This window comes from Amphiura filiformis, chromosome 6, assembly GCF_039555335.1.
Source record: "Amphiura filiformis chromosome 6, Afil_fr2py, whole genome shotgun sequence".
In the NCBI taxonomy this organism is placed as follows: domain Eukaryota; kingdom Metazoa; phylum Echinodermata; class Ophiuroidea; order Amphilepidida; family Amphiuridae; genus Amphiura; species Amphiura filiformis.
In genome coordinates this window covers 74940787-74964631 of record NC_092633.1, presented here as the reverse complement: position 1 = coordinate 74964631, position 23845 = coordinate 74940787, and the positions used below count along the sequence as shown (strand labels likewise).

The window sequence follows — 23845 nt, the reverse complement described above, 5'->3', positions numbered from 1 at the left end:
CTTTAAAAAGACTAGACTCGAAATTTGGTGTAAATTATGAGTCTCTATATATGGGGTCAAATTTAATTAGATTTTCTCGCCCACTTTATTGTATTTTGGCCAAGAAATAATATGAGTGGCTTTTGAATGTCATTTGTCCATAGAAAAGGTCCGTTTTCTTTAAAATGACGAGACTCGAACTTGGGTCTCAATTTCGAGTCTCGAGTATAACTCTCAAGGGGCCTAATTTAATTAGTTTTTTCTTGCCCATACACAGTATTTTGGCCAAGAAATAATATGAGTGGCTTTTGAATGTCATTTGTTGATTAGAAAAGATCAGTTTTTTTCTCTGCCGCCTTCAAATTCCTCATCTTTTTCCCCCCCAGAAATAGCTTTTGTGTATAAAATTATGAATATTAATGAGGTTACGGAACGACAATAAAACGGACATAAATTTTCCACAGGCCTAAATAAATGTGTTTTGCATGAATAATGCCTGAGAATTGTGTAATGCGATTGTGTTTTCAAGATGGAAATATATATACGATTATTTTGGTATTATCATTATACCGGATAATGCCTTTTGGATTAACCATGTACCAGACTATTACAGAAGGTGTAGGCCTACTGAATAGTGCATAATATTAAAAGTATAATAACAGAAAAACAAAAATCATATTGATAGGGCCTATAGAAATCTTCAATCCTCGTTGAGCAATTTTCTCCAAAAAACACATGAGAGTGTGTAAATTGAATTCAAGGCAGGATCGATCTGCATCGGGGCTTGAAATTGGAATTCCCGGTTCCTTTCTCACGAAGTAAGGGCTAAAGAGTAAAATGGTCCAAATTTTGAAGGAAAAAAAGGTCCACTTTTTCAAAATCAGCCCCCCCCCCCAAAAAAAATGCCTAGGCCTAGGCATTTTTTATTGTACGATTTCTGTCATTTAAAAAAATTCTTTGAGGCATCCCAGAGCTTCATAGGACATATATAAGCTTAAATAGGCCGGCCTATAATAGGCCTATGGAATGAGAAATATCTCACTCATATCATCCTATGAGTATGAAGCTCTGAGATGCCTCATTTTAAATGACGGAAATCGTACAATATTTTTATTTAATCGTTATGTGGTTTTTTTATGAATAAATATTTTATTATTATTTTTATTATAAATTTTATTTTTACGTTTTATTAAATATAAACGTCGAATGATGGACAGCTGCACTGTGATCTGATCTGATCATTCCATTGTTCAATGGTAGCTGGCTGCGCGGGGGTGGTGGCGACGGTATATGGCGCGCCAAATTGAATTTCATTCATAAAAAAAATTAGTGCTCATTACAACTTCCGGGTTCTAGCGTTTTATCAGGAAAGAAATTGTACATTAATTTAGCTATGTTTTAGCTACGTTACCGCGATATTGGATAAAAAACTTTTGAAATATAAACACAGGTCATATTTTCAAAGTATAACATCACAGTTTATGTCAATAACTCTGCAAAATTTACTTCATTTTAAAGCCTTTGGTTCAACAAAGTTTTGAGAAATTTGAAAGACCAGCGATATAGAAACGCTTTGTCAACAAATCATCTTGACTGGCGGTCGATGAGATCATGCCGGTAGTTGGGAGTCGAGCCAAAAATACCTGATTTCATCAGATACAACCACGCCGTTGAGATAATTTCCGCAAAGAACAACAGATCAGTGTTTGTTAAGTATCTTTTTGTACTTTTGAATGAATACTCTGACGGGAATACTGCTGAAATAATCTAAAACATCAGCCACAAAATTAACCGCGAATCGATAGTACGGTAAACTGATCCTGATTCCGCGCGAAATACAAACTGCTCCAGCTGCAATAAAACCCAATATCCAAAATGGCTGTTGTACTGACATCTAGAACGGACGATTCGGCGATTGATATGGAGCTCTCTCATCTCTCTGATGTACCTGAAGAAGGACCAGAACATCAACAGGAAAAAGAAACATTAATGGGTGAAATAGAAATAGAAATGCCAGTGCCAAAGGAGTTGGACATGCCACACACACCTCGAATGCCCATGAAAACTTTCGCTGATTTGAGGGATCCACCAACATCTACTTCCACTCCAGCACCGGTGAAATCATCAACAGATTTCAAAATAAGACGACCTTCGAAACGTAAAAGTGTTAATGGTCCAACAGAAAACTCTAATTCTCCAGATGATGGTATAGTTTTAGAGGACACGTCAAACATCTCAAAAGAGGATGTCAATCCTTGTGATGAGTGTGAACCAGTACAGCCAAAATCAAGAGGACAGTTTGGTTTGTTGTTAGCTTCTGTTGGCTTGTCAATTCTCATTGGATTTTTGATTGGATATTATGTGAGAGGAGAGAAATACAGAATAGAGAATGAAAATGAAGTGTGTGTCATTGAACAAATACCCACAAGTTTAACAGCGCAGCAACTGCAGTATCAAGATCAAGCCGTGAGTGGAACATCAAAAGATCGCCTCCAACAATTCACAAGGTAAAAAATATTATAATGTACACATTCGCGATTGTGACAAGGTTTAGTAAACCCAAACACTTGTCAAGGTTTGTATGTATTATTGATAAATGAGGGAAAATATGGGGTAAACATGTAAACCTGTCTAATTTTTTGAAAACAAGTAAATTTATAAGTTTTTGTGTGGAAAAACATTGGAAAGCAAAAAGAATTAACATCACTTCCATGATGATCAAATATTCAAGAGGAAAGTGGCAGAGAATTTGCTGGGCCCCCAACTCAACACAAAAATGGGCAACCATGAGAGTTGTCAAATCATTTAAAGACCCCCTTTCCGTTTGTAATGATTTTTATCAAATTTACCCCCCCCCCCTTTTTCATGCTAATTCAAGGACAAAATTAGGGAAAACAACCCCGCTTTTGTGGTTTTCAATGACTAGAATTCCAAACATTAAATATTGACCTGCCAGTGTCGTATTTAGTCCGATTTCTAGATTTCCAGGTGTCAAAAAATCGTACTAATCTAGTTGTAGTAACTACAAATTTCAAACGTTTGAGGACTTGTTCACGGTCGGAGCCGTGAGTTCCAACTATTGGACTAGTACTAATCTGTTTTTTTGATTTCCAGAATTTTTTTTTCTGGAAATCAAAAACACAGATTAGTTTTTGGCGACTTTGGTTAGAGAACCACTGGACCTATTCTGAAGTGCTAGGATCATTCACAATTAATTGGAAAAAAATACAGTTTGTTATCCATAAAACAGCTGTCAACTTTCACGCATTGGCCGTGAGTCTCACGCAATTGGGTCACTTTCTCACGGTGTCACGCCAAGGTACCGTAGTATAATCTCACTCCTAGGTAGTAAATCTCACACAAAATGCTGGAAAATGAGTAATTCCTCATGCATCGTCAAAATAATTTGTTGTCCCTACCCCCCTACGTTTTTTTGTGAAATTCATACTGCCACGTAATTCTCACTGCTTCATCGATGACCCCATGATAAACTACTTGTATCTCAAAATAGGGACTCAACGTCTCAACCACTCCCAAATGAAACCTGAATAAAGTTGCCAATTTGACAATAATATTCCAAGTTTGTACTTACCATGGATCCATTTATTAGTTTTGTCTAAAATTGTCTGAAAATCAGGCCAAACATGGATAGCGTTCAAGTTTTAAGCTTACTACAATTTGTTTGTGTCTTAAAATTTATCAAATGAATTTTATGAATTTTGGTGCGATATATATCAGTCATGACATGGAAAACCCTGGCGATGCCCGCAATTAGAAAATTTACAATTTAATTTACTTAACCAGTAACCATTTTACTCTGTATTGACAAGACAGAAAATCATCAGAAAGGAGAGAAGTACAATTTTGATTATATTTCATTATTATGATAATAATGTAAGCAAAGAGGTCAAAATAAATTGTTGCAGGCGCAGCAGGCTTATTTCTTTCTGCAACCATAATGGGCATAATGCGATAACACATAGTACATACATGTAATTAATAGGCCTATGAGGCTAGATATAACACGAGTTTATTACCATTATTATTTCCTCTTACTTAATAAAATAAAAAGAAATCGATAGAATTAAAATTATATAACGGTTTACCTGGGGTTCGAACCCACAACCTTTGTATCCATAGTCTAATGCCTACACGACTGTGCTATGATTCGTTGTGCCAGAAAGGTGTTTGTTTATGATACTTATTGATTACGGAATAAACTGCATACGACATAGTCTCAGATTTGAAGCAGGTTTCACTGCCAAAGTGTGTAAAAATTCACTCCAGAGTGAAAATAGCTATGTTTAATTTCTAAGGTGTCTTTTCTAGGGTAAAATTGTTTGTAGAACATGATTTTTTTTGTCAAAAACGCGCGTGCATCATACATCGCTTTTGCTACAAAATGTTGATTTGTGGCGATTTTGCCCTAAAATGCACTTTTGGGTGACAAAAATTTTCACATGCCAACTTTGTATACTCATAGAGTCTACAATATACATAGATATGGCCCTTTAAAATGTTAACATATCAGCTGAGGGTACTATTTGATGGATTCAGGTATTTGTTTTGTGATTGACTTAATCATTTGCATGCCAGAATCATTCAAATATGACATGCCTCGTGACAATTGACATGGCAAAATAAGCTGTTTCCGGCAAAAAAAATTATTTGAAAAATCATAACTCTTGATAGGAAGGTGCTACAGTGATGGTTGACCTACCAGTCTATGCAGTTTTGAATGAGCTTTCATTTGATACCTAACTTTGTTCATTTTAACTAAGGGAAAAACTTGCAAAATGTAAAAATGTTTCCCCTACCCCTTAAAATTTTGATGTGTGTAAAAATTCCTGCCATTTATAAAAATCGGGATTACAAGAAAACTACAAGAGCTATAGGCTTGAAAAACTAATCAGTTATGCACAGTATAAGTTCCTACTTGGGTATAACATTAATATCTTTCCATTCCTTCTCAATTTTCTTTTCTAATTTTTTAACAATTTGTGACATCTGTAAATTACGTAAAATTTGGCATTTCAAAAATCGCAAAAAAAAAAAAAATATGAGGGCTTACATGTTTAAAAAACTAATCAGTTATTCCCATGATACAGTACTACAGGGATATAGTACCAAACTTGTGCTAAAATGCATATTTTTGAGTTCTAATTTTTTAACAAATTGACTCGCCACCCCATTTTTGAGCAAAATCGGGAACAATTAGTACCTGTAATATTGCGCAATCATGTGACCTATATTCAATGTGTGTGCACCAATCAGATGTCAGACTTGCACTACAACATGATGTGAGCCTTGCAGAGCCTTTATAAGTGTGCCAATAGAGTTCAAATATGTTGTGATGATGTTGTCACTTATGGATCTCATATTTTTATTTCCGTCAAAAGCATATGACTCTACTGTAATGCTCATATCAGGAAAACAATGACAGATTTTGCATTTCTGACTTCAGAAAAACTAATCAGTTATTCCCATGATACAGTACTACAGGGATATAGTATCAAACTTGTGCTAAAATGCATATTTTTTAAGTTCTAATTTTTTTTATCAAATTGACTCGCCACCCCATTTTTGAGCAAAATCGGAACAATTAGTACCTGTAATATTATGCAATCATGTGACCTATATTCAATGTGTGTGCACCAATCAGATGTCAGACTTGCACTACAACATGATGTGAGCCTTGCAGAGCCTTTATAAGTGTGCCAATAGAGTTCAAATATGTTGTGATGATGTTTTCACTTATGGATCTCATATTTTTATTTCCGTCAAAAGCATATGCCTCTACTGTAATGCTCATATCAGGAAAACAATGACAGATTGTGCATTTCTGACTTCAGAAATGAATTCTGCACAAAATTTCAGTGTAGAAAACATATTTAAAACAATATTTTTTGAAACTTTATATTTTGCCATTTTTGGCAGTCAAACCTGCTTCAAATCTGAAACCGTGTCATACACACAATATACTATTACTAGTATAATAAATACGAATATAATCCTAACCCTAACCCCTAACCCTAACCATAAGACCCTAACCCTAAGACCCTAACCCTGACAATAATGAACCTTGCCTCGGACTATGCGGTTAGTGATATATTGCGGCCCATTATGGTTGCAGAAAGAAATTACGCGCGCAGCAGCAGGAAACTACTCCCTATTCCAGAAAAATGCAGCACTAATTTTTTGGGATAAAAAAATATTATCCTGTTTTGTCAAATGAAACATAGCTAAATCCTAATCCTTTGGTTAGTCCTAACTGGCAATAAAAGTAAAATTTTAATATATGGCCAATTTTTGGAAATAAGGGCCAAAAACATGCGTTTTAGGGTGTTCTTCGTATGCTGTGACAATCAAGCTCAAAGACTTGTACTAAGACTAATTTCAGTTTATGCATTCTAGTTTTTGGAAAAAACATGTTGCATTTTTATATAACCCATTATTTAATTATAGTAACACAAAAAAGTGAAAATTAGAGCAAAATTGAGGCATCTACTCAAGATTTTGAATGCTTAGACTTGTTCCAAGTCTTTGATTTTTGTGACTCGATTGTCAGAAAACATGACAAAAATGCATGTTTTTGGCTCTTTTTCAAGAAATTGGTCAAATATTAAAATTTTACTTTTATTGCCAGTTGGGACTAACTAAAGGATTAGGATTTAGCTATGTTTTATTTTGCAGAACTTGATCATATTTTTTTAATCCCAATGCTGCATTTATCTGGAATAGGGAGTAATATTCAACTTTAATTAGCCTCTTGAGAATGCAAGATTTTACAAATTGCAATATTTATGAATAACTAGTGTACTAAATATTGTACCGTAAAATAATTTTTTTTAATGTTTGAATCTGATCCTATTTATATAGATCCACTTCAATGATTCCATTTATAATTTTATCAAAAATAATATTATTGATATTTTAGCATTCCAAGTTCCAAGGACAAATTCCAACACTGATTTGTGACACTTCATGTATTTTGGCTCTAATGATTAACTTTTCCTGGATTGATTTTTAAAAAGTTTATTTAAATATGGTGAAATGATAACTCAATTTTAAAGGTAAAGAATTGAAGTGGTTGAAGTGTACAGTACATTGTTTGGTGCTTTGCAAAATATCCACAAGTTCAACAACATTCTGAAGTACGGTACATATAAATTGATAGACCTCGCAGTGCACTTTAAAATTAGTCTTTTACACAAATTACACCTGAAGAGAAAGTGAGAAAAAAATACAAAATTCTGTCATATATTTCCATTTGACACAACCAGGTGCACACTTGCACACATCAATAAACATGATACATAGACAGGTTATGGGGGTTTCCATGGTTACAAAGTACTCTATTAGTTAACAATTTCAAACTTGAAATAACTATAATTTTTATAATTTGTCATGATGATCAGGCTGATGATGGCAAATTCAGGAGTTTCCTGTCATTTTTAGTATCAGGTTTATGATTTAATTGCCCATTCATGCAATTTGCAAAATTTGTAAATAATTCTGGTATACCCTGTGCACAAGTATAACCCTGGTGTGCAACCATTCTCTTTACACTGTTGAGTGTTTTTAAATGAGCCATTGTATAATTTTGTATTGTTTGATATCAAAACATAAGCGGGAAAAAAGATGGTGGGAAACCAATATTCCGGTATCAAAACTTTGGCAATAACAGATATAACTGTTCAGTCAGAACCAAACTTTGGCCGAAACTAGTATGAACTTGCATTCATTGAATTTGGCCCAAACTAGTAGTATGTACTTGCATTCATTGAATTATTATTACTAATCATAATTCAGTTGTTTTAATTTCTATTATTTTACAGAACACTTGCCCAGTCCCAATGCATGAGTGGTACTCCCTGTTCATACAACCTGACCAATCGCCTTGTGACCAAGTTCAAAAACCTGGGTCTACCTAATGTAGAAGTATCCACCTACAATGTGCTGGTCTCCCACCCAGTCATGACAAGACCAAGTAAATTACGGACCATTGATGCTGAAGGAAGTGTGTTGGAGACTTTCTTGCTGTATGGGGATGAAGAAGTAACTTCAAGTTCAAATTCTACAGTGGATAAACCATCTTCTGGTAGGACACAAAGTTACTTTGTTTTTTAAGGGAGTTTCTTGTTTAATTTTTACATTGACTAGGACATATATATACACCAGCTCCACTACCCTAATTTAGTCATCGATCATCATATTGTTATCATTTTGTCAATATCATCATCACCATCAGTATCACAGTAGTGGAGCCAGGATTGGTTGTAAATGGGGCAAGGTGACTTTTGGGTGGGTGGGGTATTATAAAAATTGTCAACAAATTGCCTAAAAATTCTGGTTGGTTGTGTAGCATGGTTAGTTGCATTTTTAAAAGACAGTTGTATTTCTAGACTTGTTTATTAGTAGTACTACTACTAGTAGTTTTATAGCACGTCAATACTGTAACAGGATTATATCCCTTAGAAGCAGAGCTTGACTAATTCTTATTCTCTTCAGCATCATTAGTCTAAGTAGATCAAATCATATCAATCATTCTCTTCTCGCCAACTCTCAAAATCACTTAACTTCTAATTTGATTATGTTGTATTCCTTGTCGCTATCGTGTATCTCATTTACTGTCATCATCATCGCCTCAATCCTCATAACAATTCAAGTTTTGGTTTAATTTACATCACTATACAGGCAATACCAACTCATCACCAGATGGCCTCAACAAGCGATCCATTGCAGACACACCATTACCACCTGTGCCTATGTATATGCCTTATTCTGCTTCAGGGACTGCTCAGGTAAGATGTTCTTACTCATTTATGATGTCAAAATTGTTTTGGGTTTCGATATCATTTGCTGTAAAAAGGATTCGACAACTTGCTCAAAAATGATAATTTAAAAGTCTAAATCATAATTGTTTGATTGGTGTAATCTGACCTATCCTAAATATACTGACCCTGAATACTACTAGAGACATTTTGAGGGAGGAAAACAAAATTGATATTATTGATAATAAAATACACTAGAACAAAGCATTTTTGGCCATTTGGTAAATGGGTATGACCCTTTTTTAGGCCAATTTATATGGATGGGTCCTTTTTTATCAATTTGTTCAGAAATATAGCCCAATTTTGCCTCACTCATAACCAACAGTTTTGAAATTTCACCAAAATATTGGTCCACTTTCAAATCCTCAGCGGCATACCCCAAACCAAACTTGAGTACCCCCAAGTACAATTTGGTCCCACAAAAATTAATTTGGGACCCACAAATTTCAACTACATGGCATCTGAATGGGTCCAGCATAAAAAGTGAACCACGTTATTGAGAGTAAACTGAACCCTGCCCTGGATAGATTTCCAATTCTGAATTTATCTTTCCCTCACTTTTATAGTATGCCAGTACTTGAGCTTAGTAAAGGGTTACATTATGTGGTTTGGACACAAATTTGAAATTGCACTAAAAATTCATATTGTATGTTGTTTGATAATTGTTTTTTCAAATACATTCCATTTCTTTCCCACCCAGGGTGAACTACTGTATGTAAACTGTGCCAGCATGAATGACTTTGCTGCCATTCAAGAGATGGGTATAGATGTAACAGGACGGATGGCTATATCAAGACAATGTGATATGATGACAATGGAACAGGTAACTAGAAACTACTAGATAGATGGATGGATGGTGGGAAAGTTGTTGAACAAAGATAGCATAGATATGACAGGTTGTCTATGTGTCAATTAAAGAAGTATTTCATGATCCCAGCATCCTATTTTTATGACATTTTTTAATATCCACAAAAAAACTTATTCCCAAAATATCAGTTGATTCTGATTTTCTGAGTAATGCATGGTTATGTGTATTTCACTACTCCATAGGCCACTGTTGAATTGCATTCTGCTACACCAGAACAGAATTTAAATTTGGTGATATTTTTGCTAAACAAATTAATCTGCAAGAAATTTTGTTGTACATAAACATTATGTAGCTAGAGGATTCTAGAATGCCTCAATTTTCTATTTTGAAGAGAGTATGAACTGTTAACCATTTCTCTTACAGGAAGTTAGAAAGTAGGTGATATAGGTCACTCATGTTGCTTTTATAAACAAATTATCAGGATATCCATGGTGAGACGTGAACAAAGTGATATGGTACCACTACCATTGTCTGCTCTAATATATTATCTAGGCACTAAAAAAGGATATTAAAAAAGGGGATTTCCCAGCCTATGCCTCAGACTGCACCCAAATGATTAGGTTGTTGGCCTTGTTATCCATCATATTGGCAACCTGAATGAAATGCTGGTTTTAGTGATACACTTGGCCTAATTGTTAGGGTGTTGAACTCGCGACCACAAGATTGTGGGTATGAACCAATGTGTGGTTTATCCCGCTTGTCCCACTCCACGTAGGTATAAATTGGGAAGCTATTGGGAGTTATCATGCCAGCGCCATTATTGTGGGCTGCCAAATGATGTGATACTGATATCCTAGTGGCAGCAGAATAAGTGATCAAAATATGATTTGAAGGAAATAATTGTCGTAGTAGGTACATTCATGTATAAAATTGAAGGTTATATGTTTGGTGTTGGATGGTCAGGGCCAACAGGAAACTGCATGCCTGTGATTTGGTTTCAATTGGTAATGTAATGTACATTAATGTACTTTTTGAGCAGAACATGGTTTGATTGTCAACCACATCATAACATTGGACATACTTGAGTCATAATATTTTCAATTTTTATGTATTATTCTGTGGTTACTCCATGACTGAATGATTCCAATCTTAGGCAAAATTTGTAGGCCTACCCTTTGAATCATTATCTTTCTGGGAAACAATCCCCTATCCATCTGAACATGGAAGTCGCTATTTAGTCCCAAACTGATGATATAAATTTTTAATCCTTAATGAAATTGTATTTTTAAAGCAAACGGGTAAAATAATATTGTGAGCAGGGAATACCATCCATTGGTTATAATGTTCAAAACCTACATGTATGGGGTAGGTATAATAAAAACATCTTTGCTTTTTGCAAGAATAAATGTGGAAATATGCAAAACATGTGACAAATATTTTGGCAACTAAAAATGGTTTCACACAATATTTTTCCTGCAAACTACATGGCAACCTTTAATGTTATTTACTATTTAGTAATCAATTTGATTTTGTTTTGTGCATTTCACAGATAAAGAATGTTGAAGACAATGGCATGGTGGGACTGATTTTATACACAGACCCAGCTGATAGTGTACAACCCATGGGTATGACTGGCATGTATGGTGACCCATTAACACCTGGCTGTCCTGCATCAGGTAAGATCTATAACCATTCTATACACAGACCCAGCTGATAGTGTACAACCCATGGGTATGACTGGCATGTATGGTGACCCATTAACACCTGGTTGTCCTGCATCAGGTAAGATCTATAACCATTCTATACACAGACCCAGCTGATAGTGTACAACCCATGGGTATGACTGGCATGTATGGTGACCCATTAACACCTGGCTGTCCTGCATCAGGTAAGATCTATAGCCACTATACTATACACAGACCCAGCTGATAGTGTACAACCCATGGGTATGACTGGCATGTATGGTGACCCATTAACACCTGGCTGTCCTGCATCAGGTAAGATCTATAACCATTTTATACACAGACCCAGCTGATAGTGTACAACCCATGGGTATGACTGGCATGTATGGTGACCCATTAACACCTGGTTGTCCTGCATCAGGTAAGATCTATAACCATTTTATACACAGACCCAGCTGATAGTGTACAACCCATGGGTATGACTGGCATGTATGGTGACCCATTAACACCTGGCTGTCCTGCATCAGGTAAGATCTATAACCATTCTATACACAGACCCAGCTGATAGTATACAACCCATGGGTATGACTGGCATGTATGGTGACCCATTAACACCTGGTTGTCCTGCATCAGGTAAGATCTATAACCATTCTATACACAGACCCAGCTGATAGTGTACAACCCATGGGTATGACTGGCATGTATGGTGACCCATTAACACCTGGTTGTCCTGCATCAGGTAAGATCTATAACCATTCTATACACAGACCCAGCTGATAGTGTACAACCCATGGGTATGACTGGCATGTATGGTGACCCATTAACACCTGGCTGTCCTGCATCAGGTAAGATCTATAGCCACTATACTATACACAGACCCAGCTGATAGTGTACAACCCATGGGTATGACTGGCATGTATGGTGACCCATTAACACCTGGCTGTCCTGCATCAGGTAAGATCTATAACCATTCTATACACAGACCCAGCTGATAGTGTACAACCCATGGGTATGACTGGCATGTATGGTGACCCATTAACACCTGGCTGTCCTGCATCAGGTAAGATCTATAACCATTCTATACACAGACCCAGCTGATAGTGTACAACCCATGGGTATGACTGGCATGTATGGTGACCCATTAACACCTGGCTGTCCTGCATCAGGTAAGATCTATAACCATTTTATACATAGACCCAGCTGATAGTGTACAACCCATGGGTATGTATGGTGACCCATTAACACCTGGCTGTCCTGCATCAGGTAAGATCTATAACCATTCTATACACAGACCCAGCTGATAGTGTACAACCCATGGGTATGACTGGCATGTATGGTGACCCATTAACACCTGGTTGTCCTGCATCAGGTAAGATCTATAACCATTCTATACACAGACCCAGCTGATAGTATACAACCCATGGGTATGACTGGCATGTATGGTGACCCATTAACACCTGGCTGTCCTGCATCAGGTAAGATCTATAACCATTCTATACACAGACCCAGCTGATAGTATACAACCCATGGGTATGACTGGCATGTATGGTGACCCATTAACACCTGGCTGTCCTGCATCAGGTAAGATCTATAACCATTTTATACATAGACCCAGCTGATAGTATACAACCCATGGGTATGACTGGCATGTATGGTGACCCATTAACACCTGGCTGTCCTGCATCAGGTAAGATCTATAACCATTCTATACACAGACCCAGCTGATAGTGTACAACCCATGGGTATGACTGGCATGTATGGTGACCCATTAACACCTGGCTGTCCTGCATCAGGTAAGACCCAGCTGATAGTGTACAACCCATGGGTATGACTGGCATGTATGGTGACCCATTAACACCTGGCTGTCCTGCATCAGGTAAGATCTATAACCATTCTATACACAGACCCAGCTGATAGTATACAACCCATGGGTATGACTGGCATGTATGGTGACCCATTAACACCTGGCTGTCCTGCATCAGGTAAGATCTATAACCATTTTATACATAGACCCAGCTGATAGTGTACAACCCATGGGTATGACTGGCATGTATGGTGACCCATTAACACCTGGCTGTCCTGCATCAGGTAAGATCTATAACCATTTTATACATAGACCCAGCTGATAGTGTACAACCCATGGGTATGTATGGTGACCCATTAACACCTGGCTGTCCTGCATCAGGTAAGACCCAGCTGATAGTATACAACCCATGGGTATGACTGGCATGTATGGTGACCCATTAACACCTGGCTGTCCTGCATCAGGTAAGATCTATAGCCACTATACTATACACAGACCCAGCTGATAGTATACAACCCATGGGTATGACTGGCATGTATGGTGACCCATTAACACCTGGCTGTCCTGCATCAGGTAAGATCTATAACCATTCTATACACAGACCCAGCTGATAGTGTACAACCCATGGGTATGACTGGCATGTATGGTGACCCATTAACACCTGGCTGTCCTGCATCAGGTAAGACCCAGCTGATAGTGTACAACCCATGGGTATGACTGGCATGTATGGTGACCCATTAACACCTGGCTGTCCTGCATCAGGTAAGATCTATAACCACTCTATACACAGACCCAGCTGATAGTATACAACCCATGGGTATGACTGGCATGTATGGTGACCCATTAACACCTGGCTGTCCTGCATCAGGTAAGATCTATAACCATTCTATACACAGACCCAGCTGATAGTATACAACCCATGGGTATGACTGGCATGTATGGTGACCCATTAACACCTGGCTGTCCTGCATCAGGTAAGACCTAGCTGATAGTATACAACCCATGGGTATGACTGGCATGTATGGTGACCCATTAACACCTGGCTGTCCTGCATCAGGTAAGACCCAGCTGATAGTGTACAACCCATGGGTATGACTGGCATGTATGGTGACCCATTAACACCTGGCTGTCCTGCATCAGGTAAGACCCAGCTGATAGTATACAACCCATGGGTATGACTGGCATGTATGGTGACCCATTAACACCTGGCTGTCCTGCATCAGGTAAGACCTAGCTGATAGTGTACAACCCATGGGTATGACTGGCATGTATGGTGACCCATTAACACCTGGATGTCCTGCATCAGGTAAGACCCAGCTGATAGTGTACAACCCATGGGTATGACTGGCATGTATGGTGACCCATTAACACCTGGCTGTCCTGCATCAGGTAAGACCCAGCTGATAATATACAACCCATGGGTATGACTGGCATGTATGGTGACCCATTAACACCTGGCTGTCCTGCATCAGGTAAGACCCAGCTGATAGTATACAACCCATGGGTATGACTGGCATGTATGGTGACCCATTAACACCTGGCTGTCCTGCATCAGGTAAGACCCAGCTGATAGTGTACAACCCATGGGTATGACTGGCATGTATGGTGACCCATTAACACCTGGCTGTCCTGCATCAGGTAAGACCCAGCTGATAGTATACAACCCATGGGTATGACTGGCATGTATGGTGACCCATTAACACCTGGCTGTCCTGCATCAGGTAAGACCTAGCTGATAGTGTACAACCCATGGGTATGACTGGCATGTATGGTGACCCATTAACACCTGGATGTCCTGCATCAGGTAAGACCCAGCTGATAGTGTACAACCCATGGGTATGACTGGCATGTATGGTGACCCATTAACACCTGGCTGTCCTGCATCAGGTAAGACCCAGCTGATAATATACAACCCATGGGTATGACTGGCATGTATGGTGACCCATTAACACCTGGCTGTCCTGCATCAGGTAAGACCCAGCTGATAGTATACAACCCATGGGTATGACTGGCATGTATGGTGACCCATTAACACCTGGCTGTCCTGCATCAGGTAAGACCCAGCTGATAGTGTACAACCCATGGGTATGACTGGCATGTATGGTGACCCATTAACACCTGGCTGTCCTGCATCAGGTAAGACCCAGCTGATAGTATACAACCCATGGGTATGACTGGCATGTATGGTGACCCATTAACACCTGGCTGTCCTGCATCAGGTAAGACCCAGCTGATAATATACAACCCATGGGTATGACTGGCATGTATGGTGACCCATTAACACCTGGCTGTCCTGCATCAGGTAAGATCTATAACCACTATACTATTATGGGCCCAAATAACTCATCATTAATATAGCACAATAATGTTCATTTCATTCAGCAATCAAGAGTTCATGATCCCAAGTTGCTGAGTATCACTTTTTGATTCTAACACATCCAATAGTCATGCCCACAATTACTGCATGAGGCATATTGGGTTTTTAAGAACTGCACTGTGACATGATCTTCTGGTGAATTGAGTTCAGGAAAACAATGGATAAACTAGTGAACTCATCTCTGTTTACTTTGATAACAAGAAGCTGAAATCATAAGTCTGATTTGATTAACCAACACCAAGTTTTGTGTTGACAACACAGGGAGTGTGGCAGCAAATCTCAAGTTTTGGTGGAATTCCCTTCAACTTCCACTATGAAAGTAGAAATGTAAACTACAAGTTTTTTATATCCTTTGGCAAATATGTTGCAGGCATAAGGCATGATTGTTTCTTGTTTGCCTAAATCTATTGCTGGAATAATTCACATATTCATAAATAACAATCAATTCTATTGCTATAACAATTCATACATATTCATAAATGTTACTATCCCATAACATGCTCTTTATTATCTTCTTTTATACCAGATGGTATTTATCGTACCAACAAGTCTGAAGTTCTTCCAGTTATCCCGGTACAGACAGTGTCAACTGATGTGGCAGAGATGTTACTAGGCAACATTACAGGCAAAGTTGCGCATGACGATTGGCATGGAGGGCTTAACATCACTTACAAAATAGGCAGAAAAAGTAACAGTAAGTTTAGTAATTTTTGACACCATCATAACTAAGGGTTCTAAGGTCCCCCAAGGCTTTAGAATTATAGATGAAAATGTTTTTTACAAAATTATAATAACAGAGATGCCAGACTTCAGGAAATTTCTTGATTTCAGGAAATTTTATTCAGTTCATCCTGTACAAAAGAATAGGACAATACACATTTTCAGGAAATTTTTGTAAACATTTCGGGTCATTTTGACCAAAGTGACTGACATCTCTGTAATAAAAATAAATTGGCAGCACATTGTGTTTGACACACCTGGTCCAATTTACAATGTCACACATTGTTGTGTTCTGTCGCATTGGCTCATGATGTAAGAAAATATGCAGTTTTGAAATTTGCACTTAAAGTGCCATTTTAAAATGGAGAGCGTTCTGAAGTGCCAATTTATCCATGTGACAACACATGCCATCTCATCTGTAGCGATGCCAATGTACAGTCATTAAATTCTTTTCTTTTGTCATTGTTTTTAAAGAGCCTTCATGGACAGTAGAGTTGGATGTACACAACACCATGGAGCAACAAGACATTCATAACATCATGGCAACCATTCCAGGAACAGACTACCCAGGTAATAATAATGACTAGTCAAGAAACTCTGGAGTAAAAGATTGACAACAAAGTTGAACCCCCTCCCTTCTCATCTGTAACAGTTGGTCCAAATTGCACTATTGTTCTTGAAGTGTGAGAAAAGTAATCAACATTTTTAACTCGCATTCCTCCCTATGATTGGCCTTTTCGGTATATCCCATAAGCCTTTGCAAGTATACCTGAGATGTCGTCATTTAACATCTGCGCAGATGTGCACATCGTTTACCAAACATCATTACTGCACACTGCAATTTGGCATGATGTCAAATGACGACATCTCAGGTGTACTTGCACAGGCTTATGGGATTTACCAAAAAGTTCAATTGAAACTTGTTTGTTGCATCATCACCATTTTTGGTCATATTCATTTCCAGATCAATATGTGATGATTGGAGGTCATTATACAGGCATTCCAACAGATGACACAACCACGGCAACAGGGTCAACATCAATGATGCTGGAGGTAGCAACAGGACTAGCAGATCTTCTGGAGGATGGTTGGCAACCAAAACGTACCGTCATGCTAGGATTATGGGAAGGGGCTGAGATGGGCAGCAGTGGATCCACAGAATGGGTTGAGGTAATGCCAATGAATATACTATTGTTGTAACATATTTACTAACGATGTTGAGGCTAAACAAAGATCTTGCAGAATAATTCCAGGGTGGCATTATTCACCTTGGAGTGATACCCTTAATTTATGCATGATAAAGACAAAGACTCTGATAGGATTGAAGAACATTGTCTTAGGTTTGCCAGAGAGCTCTTCAGAATGAATTGGACAAGTTCTATTTCCCTTCTACCATAGAGGAGAGTCATTGTCATTCACTGCTTTTTTAAAGGTGGTACTACACTTTCTAATAAATTTTGTGACTAATTTAGCATTTTTCTCAAAAATAACTACACACTGGTAATAAAAGTTATGTATATTATAGGAAGGAATCCAATTACTTCACTGCAATTTCAGTGATTCAAGACAAGTGGTTCATCATATATGTTACGAAATGAGATACATTCTAACCTCTTTTCTTATCATAAATAACATACCACTTGTCTCGAGTCACTGAAATTCCAGTGTAGTAACTGGATTCCTTGCCCATATAATATACATAACTGTTGTTACCAGTGTGTTTTTGAGAAAAATGCAAAAATAGTCTCAAATTTATCAAGGGGTGTAGTACCACCTTAAAACATCTTCAATTATCCTAAATTCCATACTTCAGGACAAATCATGTTACAAACAGTCCTCTCTACATGTAATATAAATTGATTTTTGCTGTCCATACATTATGCATTCCACTGCTTTATGGTGTGTGCAATGATACTTTTAATTAGGCAGGTGTTTTTCATTGTTAAATAAATATATTACAATTAATTCCTTTTATATTTTTATTCTATTGTCTGCTAGTGATATTTTGTTCATCCTTATGCAAATGGTATTTATGTATTATCCTTACCTTTTCCATCCACAATTTTCATTTACTTATTTTGTACAACAGGAGCATCGCATGGTTGTAGGTGATAGAACTGTTGCTTACATTGATTTGGACTCAAGTGTTGGAGATGCTGGCATGGTCATTGCTGAGACATCACCGGTCCTTAAAGGCATTGTCATGGATGCTGCTGAACAGGTAAGCTACAAAGAAGGCAAATTGCTTTGTAAATGTCACTGTTATTCTACATTTAACTTTGCATGCATTTAATGCACATATTTCTGCTGAAGGATGAAAAGAGTTTAATCTTCCCCTACAGAAATCATTTTTCATAGTAGTCCAATGAAAAGGACTTATTTAGGGAAAAATAAATCCTACTCATGTTTACCAACCTAGAATACAAAGTAATTTCAAATTGATGGAAACTGTTGTGCTTCATTTAATCCTGGTCTTGGTGTTTTTGATTGAGGTACTGGTTAAGGTTGATATGTGAAAGGATTTGTTTGCAAAGCTGAATTTACACAAAATTTGTCCTGAAAAATGATAAGCAGCGACTTGTCAAAAGCGACAGGCATTGTTCATTGCATTTAAACTGATCATAATCAATCAAGCTCAACACTGCTGAAATTGTCGACACGGTTTTTTATTTATTGTTTGGATAAAAAGTTTTAAGCATCAATCATCGTCACTGTTTTTAGTTTGAAAATTGGTATTGAACTCTTAAAAGTGATTTCACCTTCGTGAAAGGATGGTTATCAATCTCTCTACTTGAAGCTCTTGAAAGGAAAATATATACATAGATAGTGTGAAAACTTCACTTCTGGATCAATTAATCCTCTCTTGAATCATTACTATTGGGGAAGGCACCACACCTCCCACACTTAAGCAGTATGCAGACTTTTTATTATACATAAAATATTTGATGTAACATATCTATGTTATTTAATCTATTGCCATTCTATTTCCAGTAATGTTTAAGTTCTAACGAATGTTTGATGACGTAAAATCGATAATATATTTCTGCTAGATATTATATGTAACATATTATCGATTTTTCGTCATCAAACATTCGTTAGAACTTAAACATTACTGGAAATAGAATGGGACTAGATTAAATAACGTATATATGTTACATCAAATATTATACGTCTAATAGTCGGAGTCTACATACGACTTTAATTGTTACTTTACGCACAATATTGAACCATTATCATTCATTTATGGCATTGTCTCTTTCAGCTTGACTTAACTGATGATGTAATCACTACCAGTCTGGATGGAATGGGTGATCATGTGCCGTTCTCACATGAGCTTGGTGTACCATCCGTCAGTTTCCATACATCTATGGACAAGGTATGCTGATTTAGTTAAGAAACATTATTATGGGTGATTAATCATGATAATGAGAACCTATAGATGTAATAAAGATAGTCAATAAGGATCAGGGTTCGCAGGTTTTTGCCGCAGGTGGAAAAAAACGCGGTTAAAACCGCTTGGCAAAAAGTTTTTTCCGGCAAAAATGGCAAAAACTAAAAAAGTGATTTATAGTTCAGTTTTTTAATCTCAAAACAAATTATTAAGTTACAAAAAATAATTTCCTGAGTGTAACAAGGCCAGATTTTGTAATTATAAGTAACATTAAAAGCATGCGTTTTCATTGCTCAAGTGCATTTACCCGAAATGTGGCAAAAATCAAATTGAAAACTTTTTTGTTTTAAGGACTTGATGAGACAAAAAATTATTGCATGATTCATTAAAAGTTTGGTGTTACTGTTTATGAGCTTTCTGTGTTACTTTTTAATATTTGAGTGACTATATATGAGTTTTTCCCATTTTTGCCGGTTTAAACCAGTTTTTGCCACTTTGCTGGCAAATACAGGTTTTTGCCGGCAAAAACCGAACCCTGATAAGGATACATGTATTGTTACCATTAATCGTTTATTCTTTGCATAGATCAGCTGTTGACACATGACGTCACATATCCTGGTTTGTTTTAAGACCGATGCTTTTAACCTATTGAGCATAAAGGTGGTCATAAATCACTCTGATTTGTATTTGAGTATTTGACAGAAGATGTATTACCAAATCATTACTATAGAAAAATTATCAAATTTTACATCGGTTTAAATCAATTTTTTTTTTTCAGTTTTTATCAACGACTATGTTAGCAACCAAAACTCTTCTCTTATTGGCCGATGATCCAATCATCCAATATGATGGTCTCTCATTGGCTGAAATGGTATCTGGTTATGTAGACAATCTAGGAACAATGATGGAAGGCAACAATGCTACAATGGGTAAGCTTATACAACACAACTATACTTGGCTCATTCTGTAAATGGCAAAAATTATTTTGTTTTTTTGTTACTCTGTGTATCAATTAAATTAAGTCCACCTTTTGCTCGCATATAGTGTAGGTTCTATACCTAACTGCATGCACGCCATTCTATCAATCCACAATGTTATGAGTATCGCCACTTATATGGTGGATAAAGTATAGAGAATGTAGAAATAGAAGCTCTTGAGTACTGAGTATGTAGTGTTCTTGTTAAATTGCTAGCAAGTTCATGACAAAAAGTGGTTTGGTTGCAAACATTCTGATGTACACTGTACATTATTGTGTCTACCTTACAAGTCAACTGGAAGAGGAAAGTAACACCCAGGTGAACATAAGAATGTCACATACACTTAGCTGCAGAGAAGTTCAATCTTACAAATATACTACAAGCATAATTTTTATTTTAGCACTGCTCAAATCTATTTTATATTTAACCTTTTTTAAACTATTTGTTACCTTACAGCATCTCTTGATACAGCAGTCAATCAATACATGCAGGAAATGCTGACATTTGAAGCCATGGTGGATGATTTAGGTAGTATGGCTGACCCTGTGACAATGTCAAGGATAAACCAGAGGCTCATGTATATGGAGAAAGCTTTTGTCATGGATGGTTCATCAGACATGATGAGGTATGTGTGTTCGAATCCTATTCCTAACCCAAATGCCTGACCTTAACAGCACCTGTATACACTTAGAAAAGAATCTAAAGAAAAAGATAGTAAATATTTCTATGTATGGACAGGTGCTTACAATTTTGGAGTGATTACAGAATAGGGTGCAACTCTACTAATCTCATTACAAGACTGCCCTACCCTAATGAGGACTGCACTCGATTCAGTAATTGTACCAAATTTCAAAAGCACCAGGCCCTCTGGTGGCTAATAATTTTAGATCAGAATAAATCTAAATACTATAGATGAGTTGACTTCTGACGTCAATGCCTAGCAGTATGCGCACGCATCATCACAATTTCTATAGAGGCCGTCAGCCTTTCGCCATCTTGTGGGTACAAATGATACGCGTGTTCATGCGTCGGACACTACGCGCAGGGCGCAGCTTGCCACGCAGCTGTTATCACGCATCGGCATGGTGATTTTGCTGTTCACGCATGGAGATAGAATGACCATCGCAGCGTGTACCCACAAGATGGCGGCATATGACGCCACGCTGACGGCCTCTATTGTTTTTGCCTGACAGTATGCGCGTTCATCATATTTTGTTCAGGGCTGATGTTTTTAAAACTCCCGCACATCACAATAAGACTATTGAACAGTGTAGTGGTTGCATGGGGTTCACTCAAGCATAAATATGATGGATGCAAAATGTACAAAATAATATTGGCCCATTTACTGGTATTGATATTGATTTTTTTAAAACCAGTTTTAACCAAAAAATGTTTCCGTTTTATCTCTGTTACAGGAATATACTTTATGGTACACAGCAAATGGAAACATTCCCTGTTATGATTGATGCAATGTCAGATGAGAAGACCACAGAATCTGTGGAAGAGATGTTATCAGCAGTTCAATGTGTGCTCCAATCAGCTACAACTTCATTATCATTATCATAGCATTAAATAACAGTCAAATGAATTCACTTAAGTGCTTTTATGAATGTTGCCTTATGCTAAATCTGCCTGAAGGTACAGTGGCTCTGGCTCAGTGGTACAAGCTTCATATAGCCAGGTTGTGAGTCTGACCACTAGCGGTGTCATTGCGTTGTGTACCTTCATGTAGGCGAGATCCTTACCCTCTATTCTTAGTCAGTGGCTGTCTCGTCTGTCTGTGTGGCTTAGCTTGTTAGCAGTGAATTTCATTGGTTTGTGCATGTCGTCTATCACACGGTAGACGGCAGTAACCGTGTCATTGTGGAAGACGCTTGTCGAAGCGCGAGTATGTAGCGTGTTCTACAATAATACTCAAGTAAGTCCATACTCAATAGTCCAATCATCAAATCAACTGTTTGCTCTATGCATACAACTTTCTCACAGGGTATGTAGACATAATGGCATGAAGTATATTTCTCACTATAGTTGTCATTTCATTCAAAGAAAATAATCTCTGCATAGGGCTTTGATAAAATCATGTGTCAAACTCAGAAACGGCCTGTTTACAATTAGTTGTGATGATTGAAATTTCTGGATGCAGCGGAATTACAGCGTGCCCTATGGTTTTTTTGCACCTTCAAACTTACAAACCATCTCAAAAGTGAGGTCTTAGGAAACTTTCTTTTCTGAAGGCACGATGTCAACAATGCCTAGAAAGTTGCTTTTTGCCCCGAAAAAGTACTGACATCGTACTCCATTTTATTTTTTGTGATTCCTTTTTCTGATGAAAGCACCCGGTGATTCAACTTCCCTATTATGCGCTACTAACTTATCACAGGCTGTAGGCAGTTTGATTAATAGGATGGTCAAGATGTAAACTAAAATAAAAACTGTTTCCTATGGTATTATGATGTTGTTGTAAAAAGTAACCAACTTTCAAATGACACCGTTGTGTTTGTATTTATACTGTATACTATATATCTTTTGAAGATATTTTTCTCAGAATCTGGTCTGCTGATCAATATGTTCTGGGTTACGTGGGAACAGGTCACATTCATGACTAATCAGTCAAAAATTTTATGACTAGTGATGTGCTATATTGTAGTAGCTCAAATAGTATTAATTGTTTACAATAGCTTTAAGCTGTAAGTATGTCTTTTACAAATCCATTTGAAATCATGCTGTAAAGATTCATTTTATGTGTACAGGGTTTATTATCCAATTTTAAAGCTTGGTATGTTTTACGTGCCAGACATAATGTATTTATGAATATACATTATGCATAGACATAATGCATAAACTCTACTTCGTCTCACCTTGAGTTTGGTAGTAACACCAGTACTTTGTTGCATTGCAAGGTTGCCAACAAACTGCCCATATGGACCTGTTTTTTGAGGTGGGACCCAATTGTGTCACATCTTGCAATTTGTCAAAAATCAACTCCTATTTTGTATTTCTGATTATATTTCAAAAAGTTTTCACCCAAACTAGTAAAAGTATACATTTTTAGAAAGCATATATTGTCATGATTGCAAATCTGTAAAGTTTGAGTGGATATACAGGGTGTACCAAAAAATATACAGGGTGATTCCATTGAAAAATACCGAAAAATTTACTTTCTTTACCACTCCAATATTTCTACATAGTATATTAAATTGGAAAATGAACTTGATATTTGGAATGTACACAGTTATTTCTTTCATTAAATATATAGTTTGCACTATATTTGTT

At 37.2% G+C, this 23845-nt stretch overlaps 1 protein-coding gene across 1 annotated transcript; it reads left to right on the top strand.

Annotated features, from left to right (window-relative positions):
• The first annotated feature begins 1499 nt into the window (after positions 1–1499).
• On the top strand, positions 1500–23489 carry LOC140156028 (glutamate carboxypeptidase 2-like). The gene is made up of 13 exons (XM_072179133.1): positions 1500–2486; positions 7818–8080; positions 8677–8783; positions 9514–9636; positions 11171–11297; positions 16011–16178; positions 16679–16774; positions 17169–17374; positions 18294–18425; positions 19467–19580; positions 20374–20524; positions 21029–21197; positions 21988–23489. The coding sequence occupies exons 1-13, from the start codon at positions 1855–1857 to the stop codon at positions 22136–22138; spliced, it is 2439 nt and encodes an 812-aa protein (XP_072035234.1). The 5' UTR covers positions 1500–1854; the 3' UTR covers positions 22139–23489.
• Positions 23490–23845: the final 356 nt, after the last annotated feature.